The sequence below is a fragment of the Rattus norvegicus genome, chromosome 12, assembly GCF_036323735.1.
Source record: "Rattus norvegicus strain BN/NHsdMcwi chromosome 12, GRCr8, whole genome shotgun sequence".
Taxonomy (NCBI): Eukaryota; Metazoa; Chordata; class Mammalia; order Rodentia; family Muridae; genus Rattus; species Rattus norvegicus.
The window spans coordinates 7,074,219-7,086,165 of record NC_086030.1 but is presented as its reverse complement, the minus strand read 5'-3'; the positions used below and the strand labels follow the sequence as shown (position 1 = coordinate 7,086,165).

At 40.3% G+C, this 11,947-nt stretch overlaps 1 protein-coding gene across 1 annotated transcript; it reads right to left on the bottom strand.

Annotated features, from left to right (window-relative positions):
* Positions 1–7,014: 7,014 nt before the first annotated feature.
* On the bottom strand, positions 7,015–11,695 carry Cd209cl1 (CD209c molecule like 1). Its single transcript, XM_039090085.2, has 5 exons — positions 11,671–11,695; positions 11,518–11,601; positions 9,920–10,071; positions 8,777–8,879; positions 7,015–7,501 (listed from the first exon to the last, which is right to left on the bottom strand). Exons 1-5 carry the CDS (start codon positions 11,693–11,695, stop codon positions 7,347–7,349), a joined length of 519 nt encoding a protein of 172 aa, XP_038946013.1. The 3' UTR covers positions 7,015–7,346.
* Between the last annotated feature and the right edge of the window lie 252 nt (positions 11,696–11,947).

Below are 11,947 nucleotides of genomic sequence, written 5' to 3'. Positions count from 1 at the left end.
TGCCTTTTTCCCTGCATTTTTAAGATCAAGCACCTGAATGTATTTCATCTGTTTGAGACAGTGCTTCTTCACTATCTCTCCTCTTTGTTCCTACATGAGTTCAAAGGCCTAAGTTTATTTATTCATCCATCTATATTTAAAAACAATTAAGCAATTTTATTTATTCTTCCTTTCTGTGGAGATTAATATCTCTGTGGCTATATATAACTATACTACCTTTCTCTTTATATGAATTGAATTAGTATCATGTCCTATTAAACTTCAATTTAATTTTCTTATATTTATTATATAAGCCTACAATGTGTTATATGCTAGGCTAAGCAATCCTAGAATTCTCATGGAGACCATGTTTAAAGAACACAGTTGTTTAGGACAGCACACACTTCTTTCTTTTTTTTATTTAATACTTAATAATAATTCTTTGGTTTCCGGGCAAACATCCCCCTCCCCCTCCCCTTCCTTATGGGTGTTCCCCTCCCAACCCTCCCCCCATTGCCGCCCTCCCCTCAACAGTCTAGTTCACTGGGGGTTCAGTCTTAGCAGGACCCAGGGCTTCCCCTTCCACTGGTGCTCTTACTAGGATATTCATTGCTACCTATGAGGTCAGAGTCCAGGGTCAGTCCATGCATAGTCTTTAGGTAGTGGCTTAGTCCCTGGAAGCTCTGGTTGCTTGGCATTGTTGTACATATGGGGTCTCGAGCCCCTTCAAGCTCTTCCAGTTCTTTCTCTGATTCCTTCAACAGGGGTCCTATTCTCAGTTCAGTGGTTTGCTGCTGGCATTCGCCTCTGTATTTGCTGTATTCTGGCTGTCTCTCTCAGGAGCGATCTACATCCGGCTCCTGTCCATCTTCACTTCTTTGCTTCATCCATCTTGCCTAATTGGGTGGCTGTATATGTATGGGCCACATGTGGGGCAGGCTCTGAATGGGTGTTCCTTCAGTCTCTGTTTTAATCTTTGCCTCTCTCTTCCCTGCCAAGGGTATTCTTGTTCCCCTTTTAGAGAAGGAGTGAAACATTCACATTTTGATCATCCCTCTTGAGTTTCATTTGTTCTAGGCATCTAGGGTAATTCAAGCATTTGGGCTAATAGCCACTTATCAGTGAGTGCATACCATGTATGTCTTTCTGTGATGGGTTAGCTCACTCAGGATGATATTTTCCAGTTCCAACCATTTGCCTATGAATTTCATAAAGCCATTGTTTTTGATAGCTGAGTAATATTCCATTGTGTAGATGTACCACATTTTCTGTATCCATTCCTCTGTTGAAGGGCATCTGGGTTCTTTCCAGCTTCTGGCTATTATAAATAAGGCTGCGATGAACATAGTGGAGCACGTGTCTTTTTATATGTTGGGGCATCTTTTGGATATATGCCCAAGAGAGGTATAGCTGGATCCTCAGGCAGTTCAATGTCCAGTTTTCTGAGGAACCTCCAGACTGATTTCCAGAATGGTTGTACCAGTCTGCATTCCCACCAACAATGGAGGAGTGTTCCTCTTTCTCTGCATCCTCGCCAGCATCTGCTGTCACCTGAGTTTTTGATCTTAGCCATTCTCACTGGTGTGAGGTGAAATCTCAGGGTTGTTTTGATTTGCATTTCCCTTATGACTAAAGATGTTGAACATTTCTTTAGGTGTTTCTCAGCCATTCGGCATTCCTCAGCTGTGAATTCTTTGTTTAGCTCTGAACCCCATTTTTTAATAGGGTTATTTGTCTCCTTGCGGTCTAACTTCTTGAGTTCTTTGTATATTTTGGATATAAGGCCTCTATCCGTTGTAGGATTGGTAAAGATCTTTTCCCAATCTGTTGGTTGCCGATTTGTCCTAACCACAGTGTCCTTTGCCTTACAGAAGCTTTGCAGTTTTATGAGATCCCATTTGTTGATTCTTGATCTTAGAGCATAAGCCATTGGTGTTTTGTTCAGGAAATTTTTTCCAGTGCCCATGTGTTCCAGATGCTTCCCTAGTTTTTCTTCTATTAGTTTGAGTGTATCAGGTTTGATGTGGAGGTCCTTGATCCACTTGAACTTAAGCTTTGTACAGGGTGATAAGCATGGATCTATCTGCATTCTTCTACATGTTGCCCTCCAGTTGAACCAGCACCATTTGCTGAAAATGCTATCTTTTTTCCATTGGATGGTTTTGGCTCGTTTGTCAAAAATCAAGTGACCATAGGTGTGTGGGTTCATTTCTGGGTCTTCAATTCTATTCCATTGGTCTCTCTGTCTGTCTCTGTACCAATACCATGCAGTTTTTATCACCATTGCTCTGTAATACTGCTTGAGTTCAGGGATAGTGATTCCCCCTGAACCCTTTTATTATTGAGGATAGTTTTAGCTATCCTGGGTTTTTTGTTATTCCAAATGAATTTGCAAGTTGTTCTGTCTAACTCTTTGAAGAATTGGATTGGTATTTTGATGGGGATTGCATTGAATCTGTAGATCGCTTTCGGTAAAATGGCCATTTTTACTATATTAATCCTGCCCATCCATGAGCATGGGAGATCTTTCCATCTTCTGAGGTCTTCTTCAATTTCTTTCTTCAGTGTCTTGAAGTTCTTATTGTCCAGATCTTTTACTTGCTTGGTTAAAGTCACACCGAGGTACTTTATATTATTTGGGTCTATTATGAAGGGTGTCGTTTCCCTAATTTCTTTCTCGGCTTGTTTCTCTTTTGTGTAGAGGAAGGCTACTGATTTATTTGAGTTAATTTTATACCCAGCCACTTTGCTGAAGTTGTTTATCAGCTTTAGTAGTTCTCTGGTGGAACTTTTGGGATCACTTAAATAAACTATCATATCATCTGCAAATAGTGATATTTTGACTTCTTCTTTTCCGATCTGTATCCCCTTGACCTCCTTTTGTTGTCTGATTGCTCTGGCTAGAACTTCAAGAACTATATTGAATAAGTAGGGAGAGAGTGGGCAGCCTTGTCTAGTCCCTGATTTTAGTGGGATTGCTTCAAGTTTCTCTCCATTTAGTTTAATGTTAGCAACTGGTTTGCTGTATATGGCTTTTACTATGTTTAGGTATGGGCCTTGAATTCCTATTCTTTCCAGGACTTTTATCATGAAGGGGTGTTGAATTTTGTCAAATGCTTTCTCAGCATCTAATGAAATGATCATGTGGTTTTGTTCTTTCAGTTTGTTTATATAATGGATCACGTTGATGGTTTTCCGTATATCAATCTATCCCTGCATGCCTGGGATGAAGCCTACTTGATCATGGTGGATGATTGTTTTGATGTGCTCTTGGATTCGGTTTGCCAGAATTTTATTGAGTATTTTTGCATCGATATTCATAAGGGAAATTGGTCTGAAGTTCTCTTTCTTTGTTGGGTCTTTGTGTGGTTTAGATATAAGAGTAATTGTGGCTTCATAGAAGGAGTTCGGGAGTGATCCATCTGTTTCAATTTTGTGGAATAGTTTGGATAATATTGCTATGAGGTCTTCTATGAAGGTTTGATAGAATTCTGCACTAAACCCGTCTGGACCTGGGCTCTTTTTGGTAGGGAGACCTTTAAATACTGCTTCTATTTCCTTAGGAGTTATGGGGTTGTTTAACTGGTTTATCTGTTCCTGACTTAACTTCGGTACCTGGTATTTGTCTAGGAAATTGTCCGTTTCCTGTAGATTTTCAAGTTTTGTTGAATATAGGCTTTTATAGTAAGATCTCTTGATTTTTTGAATTTCCTCTGAATCTGTAGTTATGTCTCCCTTTTCATTTCTGATTTTGTTAATTTGGACACACTCTCTGGGTCCTTTTGTTAGTCTGGCTAAGGGTTTATCTATCTTGTTAATTTTTTCAAAGAACCAACTTTTGGTTCTGTTGATTCTTTCTATGGTCTTTTTTGTTTCTACTTGGTTGATTTCAGCTCTGAGTTTGATTATTTCCTGCCTTCTACTCTTCCTGGGTGTATTTGCTTCTTTTTGTTCTAGAGCTTTTAGGTGTGCTGTCAAGCTGCTGACATATGCTCTTTTCTGTTTCTTTCTGCAGGCACACAGCGCTATGAGTTTTCCTCTTAGCACAGCTTTCATTGTGTCCCATAAGTTTGGGTATGTTGTACCTTCATTTTCATTAAATTCTAAAAAGTTTTTAATTTCTTTCTTTATTTCTTCCTTGACTAGGTTATCATTGAGTAGAGCATTGTTCAATTTCCACGTATATGTGGGCATTCTTCCCTTATTGTTATTGAAGACCAGTTTTAGGCCGTGGTGGTCTGATAGCACGCATGGGATTATTTCTATCTTTCTGTAACTGTTGAGGCCTGTTTTTTGACCAACTATATGGTCAATTTTGGAGAAAGTACCATGAGGAGGTGAGAAGAAGGTATATACTTTTGCTTTAGGATAGAATGTTCTATAAATATCTGTTAAGTCCATTTGGCTCATGACTTCTCTTAGTCTATCTACGTCTCTGTTTAATTTCTGTTTCCATGATCTGTCCATTGATGAGAGTGGGGTGTTGAAATCTCCCACTATTATTGTGTGAGGTGCAATGTGTGTTTTGAGCTTTAGTAAGGTTTCTTTTATGTATGTAGGTGCCCTTGTATTTGGGGCATAGAGATTTAGGATTGAGAGTTCATCTTGGTGGATTTTTCCTTTGATGAATATGAAGTGTCCTTCCTTATCTTTTTTGATGACTTTTAATTGAAAATTAATTTTATTTGATATTAGAATGGCTACTCCAGCTTGCTTCTTCTGACCATTTGCTTGGAAAGTTGTTTTCCAGCCTTTCACTCTGAGGTCGTGTCTGTCTTTGTCTCTGAGGTGTGTTTCCTGTAGGCAGCAGAATGCAGGGTCCTCGTTGCGTATCCAGTTTGTTAATCTATGTCTTTTTATTGGGGAGTTGAGGCCATTGATGTTGAGAGATATTAAGGAATAGTGATTATTGCTTCCTGTTATATTCATATTTGGATGTGAGGTTATGTTTGTGTGCTTTTCTTCTCTTTGTTTTGTTGCCAAGACGATTAGTTTCTTGCTTCTTCTAGGGTATAGCTTGCCTCCTTATGTTGGGCTTTACCATTTATTATCCTTTGTAGTGCTGGATTTGTAGAAAGATATTGTGTAAATTTGGTTTTGTCATGGAATATCTTGGTTTCTCCATCTATGTTAATTGAGAGTTTTGCAGGATACAGTAACCTGGGCTGGCATTTGTGTTCTCTTAGGGTCTGTATGACATCTGTCCAGGATCTTCTGGCCTTCATAGTTTCTGGCGAAAAGTCTGGTGTGATTCTGATAGGTCTGCCTTTATATGTTACTTGACCTTTTTCCCTTACTGCTTTTAATATTCTTTCTTTATTTTGTGCGTTTGGTGTTTTGACTATTATGTGACGGGAGGTCTTTCTTTTCTGGTGCAATCTATTTGGAGTTCTGTAGGCTTCTTGTATGCTTATGGGTATCTCTTTTTTTAGGTTAGGGAAGTTTTCTTCTATGATTTTGTTGAAGATATTTACTGGTCCTTTGAGCTGGGAGTCTTCACTCTCTTCTATTCCTATTATCCTTAGGTTTGATCTTCTCATTGAGTCCTGGATTTCTTGTATGTTTTGGATGAGTAGCTTTTTCTGCTTTTCATTATCTTTGACAGTTGAGTCAATGATTTCTATGGAATCTTCTGCTCCTGAGATTCTCTCTTCCATCTCTTGTATTCTGTTGGTGAAGCTTGTATCTACAGCTCTTTGTCTCTTCTTTTGATTTTCTATATCCAGGGTTGTTTCCATGTGTTCTTTCTTGATTGCTTCTATTTTCATTTTTAATTCCTTCAACTGTTTGATTGTGTTTTCCTGGAATTCTTTCAGGGATTTTTGTGTCTCCTCTCCATGTGTTTCTACTTGTTTATTTATGTTTTCCTGGAATTCTTTCAGGCATTTTTGCGATTCCTCTCTGTAGGCTTCTACTTGTTTTCTAAGGGAGTTCTTCACGTCTTTCTTGAAGTCCTCCAGCATCATGATCAAATATGATTTTGAAACTAGATCTTGCTTTTCTGGTGTGTTTGGATATTCCATGTTTATTTTGGTGGGAGAATTGGGCTCCAATGATGCCATGTAGTCTTGGTTTCTGTTGCTTGGGTTCCTGCGCTTGCCTCTGTCCATCAGATTATCTGTAGTGTTACTTTGTTCTGCTATTTCTGACAGTGGCTAGACTGTCCTATAAGCCTGTGTGTCAGGAGTGCTGTAGACCTGTTTTCCTGTTTTCTTTCAGCCAGTTATGGGGACAGAGTGTTCTGCTTTCCGGCGTGTAGTTTTTCCTCTCTACCGGTCTTCAGCTGTTCCTGTGGGCCTGTGTTTTGAGTTCACCAGGCAGGTCACTTGCAGCAGAAAAGTTGGTCTTACCTGTGGTCCCGAGGCTCAAGTTTGCTCGCGGGGTGCTGCCCACGAGCTCTCTGCAGCTGCAGCAACCAGGAAGATATGCGCCGCCCTTTCCGGGAGCTTCCGTGCACTAGGGTTCCAGATGGCGTTTGGTGTTTTCCTCTGGCGTCTGAGATGTGTGTGCAGAGTGCAGTCTCTTCTGGTTTCCCAGGCGTGTCTGCCTCTCTGAAGGTTTAGCTCTCCCTCCCACGGGATTTGGGTGCAGAGAACTGTTTATCCGGTCTGTTTCCTTCAGGTTCCGGCGGTGTCTCAGGCGCAGGGGTCCTGCCGCTCCTGGGCCCTCCCCTACGGGAACCCAGAGGCCTTATACAGTTTCCTCTTGGGCCAGGGATGTGGGCAGGGGTGGGCAGTGTTGGTGGTCTCCTCCGCTCTGCAGCCTCGGGAGTGCCCACCTGACCAGGCGGTGAGGTCTCTCTCCCACGGGCCTGTTTATTCTTGAAATACAAATGGTCACTACACCAGATTCCTTTGAACCAACTTAACTTCTTATGCATTATATTTAATTGAAATACTTTTAGTGTTGGTATGTTAAAATAACCAGACAGTAAGCAGCATATGGATGAAACTGTTTATTTTGGCTCATGGTAGCAAAGAGATAGGATTATTTGTGGTAGGAGAGGCATAGCAACAAGTAGAGGAAGGAAAAGCATGGCAACAGGAGTGGGAATATGGCTGGTCATATTTTAATTCACACACAGGAGGAAGAGTGAGAACAGCAAATGAGGTGAGTGACAAGCAACTCAGAATTTAATCCTGGAAGAAAGCTGAAAACATGGCAAAATCCCCAACCCAAAACACAGTAAATTATTGGCACAGGAGTGGCCCAAGTGTTTGAAGACAAGGTGTCTGGAAAAGTAGAATTCAAATCTATTTTTTAAACCCAAGTGCCCACAGAAAGACAAAAGAAACTGAAATGAGAATACCTAAAATTCAAGTAGATGATAAATAGCTCAGTGTATAGACCACAGAGGTGAACAGATTTTACTTAGAGCAAGGCGATGCAGGCTTCTTGCAGACCCAGAATGCCTCATGGGAACATGTGATATCATTCCATCCAGAATCTGAAAATACTGCACAATCTTCATTGTCCTGGTTGTTGGGTTCTCCTGCAGACCAATAGTTCCTGAAATTGAAAATCCCAAATAACATGAGCTTCTTTCCCATCCCTATGATGTCAAGCTTTTCTAATTTCTGGCACTGGGATTATTCCTTATCTGTCTCATGTGCATATGGAGGTCATACATCACTCAGACCCTGACAGCATGCCTACGTTATTTCTGTGAGAAACCAATATTTTGTAATAAAGAATTCAAGAGACTCCAATTGTGAAATTGAGGCAGTTTTACCTTAGGTTTTGGAGAATCAGATTGGACAGAAGGCAAAACGAAACAGAACAAAACAACACAAAACAAATCGTTGCCATGAAGATTTGATGCAAGGCAGTAGTTTTTATAGTCCTAATTATATTTCTCTGTCCCTCTCTATTCCTCATTGGCTAAGTTCTACAGCAAGGTACCATTTTCTCAGTGCTCAGTATAGTCTGCTCTCCAAATTTCCCACCCTAGTCATTCAGGACACAAAGCCTTTCCTAACAAATATCTTGGAGCTTTAAATTCCTCTGCCCACCATCCTTGATACATGGTCTCAGTCAATTAGCAGCTTCTTTGTAACTTGCTAACATTAATATGAATAAAGAATGGCTAGATGAGCAAGAACCAGGTGAATTCCACTCAGTTGTGACTTTTGGATGACCTCTAAGCATGCCTCTTACCGAAAACAGGACATTCTGACATTTAAGATCTCACTGACATTACAAATTAGCCTGTTATACCTTCTTATATATTTTTATCCATACACATCAAAAGCCAAACACTGGCCTTGATCCTCCCACCAGTCTATTTTCAAGTTCTCCTTCATTTGGAGCAATTCCTTGCAACTCTCATGGTATCATGGATCTTTTTGCCTGAAAAATTGTATTTATGTGAAGGCAAGAATGCTCCTATGTTTCAGATTCTCTATGAATACCATGCAAAATACCATACAAAATACTCAGAGAAAACAGTCCCCATTTTCATTGGAGTAGTTGGGTCTTCTTGTAAAACCCATGTCCATTGGTCTTGTGTATAATTCTCATTTCCTTATAGGAGAGGGAAAAATGATCATCAGGTCCTCACATGTGATTACAGTCATTCCATTCACACCTCCCTCAGGAAGAAGAAATTCCTGCAATATCTACCATGTTTTAATGTCCTCCTTCTGATCACAGGATTGAATTGCAAAATCATATCAGAACTCATCTGAATAATATTCCAACAAGCAGATTCTCATGCTACGACTCCAAGGAGAAAGTAAAAACCACAACTCTTTCCTGTATCATGGAGCCACCCACAGCAAACTGTATTACTTCCATTGCAGCGGTGAGCCATCCACCCATAGCCATTGGCCTTCTTCCTTTCTGTCTGAGAGCCCCATCCAGGTATTGCGTTTCTTCTTACAAGTCCTCTGGAGGAAGCTCTGGAAGGGAAAGGAGGAAGTCATGCTGGACTTTTGCTATCATTTTCACATTTTGTCCTCTTGGTATCTAGGCATAGAATTAATGCTTGCAGTCAGACCCCAGCTTTCTACTGCAACAAGGAATGCACACTTGTGTTTAGATGGGATCAACACACACACAGACATAGACACAGACACAGACACACACACACACACACACACACACACACACACACACATCTTTACACTTATCCTCATACATACATGTAGCCATAGACATAAAGAGATCAGGCCAGGTATCAATCACACAAGCTCTCTCTTGAGCACAAAATTTAGAAGCAGTGTGTGATGTGACTTGACAAATCTTATTTCTTTTTAGCAACTAACCCCCACTCCCATTTTCTCATATGCTTTGTTGAACTAAAACAATGGGAAGAGAAACTTGCTGCCTACTTTCCAAACTTAAAGGAGTCTGGTGATTCTTTGGTTTTGGACATTTCTTTAGGAATTCTCTATTCAGAAAAATAAACTTCATATGTGTGTGTGCAGATTCAAAGAGGTGTGTGTGTGTGTGTGTGTGTGTGTGTGTGTGTGTGTGTGTGTGCAGTTCAGAGGACAACTTATAAGAATTGGTCCTGTTTCTATTGTGTGGACCCCAGATCTCTGAACTGCATAGCAAGCACATTTACCCATCAAGTCATCCTATAGGCCCCAAATCAGGACATTTAACACCATGGAAGTGCTTTTAAAACTCTGGTTGGGGGGCTGGGGATTTAGCTCAGTGGTATAGCGCTTACCTAGGAAGCGCAAGGCCCTGGGTTCGGTCCCCAGCTCCGAAAAAAAAAAAAAAGAACCAAAAAAAAAAAAAAAAAAACTCTGGTTGGACTCTAAAAGATTCCTACATATTAAAGGTTTGCTAATGCATATATCCACGTTACCACTCTGTATTTATCTGAATGTACCATTTTCATCTCTTCAGGTGTAGTAAAAAATACCTTGTAAGAAGGATTCCATCTAGCTAGAATCGTGCCCATAGAATAGAAAAGCCCAGCTCAACATACCTGCTCGTCATTACTTTTTATGACCACTAGCTGTGCCCCCATGTCCTTGCAGGCCTTGACAGATTCCTTCCATTTCTCTTGGAATGTAGAGAAGAAATAACAGTTTCCTTGGAAGAACATCCAGTCCCAGGAGCAGGGACGACACAGGTGGTCTGTTGGCAGAGTGAGTCAGATTGATACACTAAGTTATCAGCGTACCTCTATCAGTTAAGTCTCTCGAGTCTTTGAGTTTTGGTCCTCACCTCCCTCAAAACTGCACAACTGGAACCATTTCTTTACATACTCTTAATATTTTTCTTGTAGGTGCTTTGTTCATGTGTATGCACATGTGTTTGTTTGTGCACTGTTCTGTGTGTTTTTGCAAGTAGAGGCCAGAGTGGATATTGGAGACTTTCATCCATCACTCTCAGTATTTAAAAAAAACCTCTTCTGTATATAAAACAACAAAAATGAAATTAAAGAGGCTACAAATTTGAGAGAGTTGTGGGTGCATAGAATTGGAATGCTGACATAGGCCAGGAGGGAATTTATGGAATTATATTTAAGTAAACTTTCTAATTAGGAATACATTCTAATTTAATTTTGAATACTTGGTCTATGCAGACAATATTTTTTGACTTGTTCATTTTTGGGATTATATTTCAATTAGAACATGTCTTATTTTCTATTCCTTTGTCTAAACACTCCCATGTATGCATCTTCACTATACTTTGAATCCATGATGGTTTAAAGTGAATGTTATTGCATGTATGTCTGTACACACTCAATATCTGTTGATAAGATATACTCCACTCCCTCTCTTCAGATTTCTGTCAGAACTGCCCTTTTACACATTCCAGTCAACGTCTTCATGAGCTGTTGTATCAGGGTACTGAATCCAGTTACTTACTGCCGGCCACTGTAGCTATGCCTGACTTCTGTCTTAATTTGTCTCAGTCTGTGTCTCTCTTTGTCTCACGTTCTCTGTCTCTATTTCTCTCTGTCTTTCTTTCTCTCTATGGTTTATCTCTGACTCTTTCATTTTTTTTTTACTTTTGAGACTTGTTATTTATGAACAAACAACTCCCTGATTTCTCTAGTCAGCCCTGGGGTATGCCTGTACCCGCCACTGCTATGTTAAGGCATGTGTACATATGTTCAAATTCTATGTGTTGATCAATCCAGACTCTGGTCCCCATGCTGTTTGGCGAGCACTTTACTCACTGATCTATCTCCCTAAGCACAGCCAATCCCCGCTTAGCTTCCTGAGTCTTTTTCCTTCAAGATAACCCAGGGGGTCTTGGATAGCTCTCCTAAATAGAGAATGTTTAAACAGACATTAGGAGTCTGGATTAAGAGAATGCCTTCTGTGTGAATGGACCCATGTATCCAGTAAGTGCCATTTTAAATATTTATCTGAGTTCCCATTCAACAGATTTAGAAATTAAGGGACTGTAGGCAGGGCCTGTTGTGTCTAGTAACTTATATCTTTAATGTTCCTCAGTGTTCCCATTCAACATATGTAGAAACTGAGTGACTGGAGGTCCAACCTCTGCAGTCACTTCATGCCATGTGGAAACATTTCCATGCTCTTAGAGATCCACTGTCTGGTCACATACCCAGTTTAGCCTTCAGCTGATCCAGTTTCTGGTGAATGCGTTGCTTTTCATGATCATGCTCTTGGGATGTAGGAACCTCAGAACCTATGTCAAGAAAAGACAATGAAAATAGTAAATGATGATAAATCTATGAAGAGTGTAAATAACTGGTACAGGACAGGAGCTGACACATGACCATCCTTGAGGGGTTTGTTTTATAATATGGCTTCAAGACTATGACCAGGCCTCCAGTTTAGACAGCCTTTAAAAATAAAACACAGCTATAATAAAAACAATAAAACGGGACCTTAAAGCCAGAGAGTCTTCTTGTTACCACCTAGACTAGGGCTTCACATAAAAGTCAGAGAGCTAGCTATCATGACAGGGTGGTAGGGCTAGGGCACAGGAGACTCCAGAGATGTTCCTCCAAACAATGGGAATATCTGAATTT

What these genes read in the sequence shown, in the direction of transcription:
- Cd209cl1 (XM_039090085.2), bottom strand. Translation starts at nt 11,695, where the DNA reads ATGGTCATGTGTCAGCTCCTGTCCT. An exon ending in CATGTGTCAGCTCCTGTCCT is followed by an intron (nt 11,602 to 11,670) that starts GTACCAGTTATT and finishes TTCTTGACATAG; the next exon opens with GTTCTGAGGTTCCTACATCC. An exon ending in TAAAAAGTAATGACGAGCAG is followed by an intron (nt 8,880 to 9,919) that starts GTATGTTGAGCT and finishes TTTCCCTTCCAG; the next exon opens with AGCTTCCTCCAGAGGACTTG.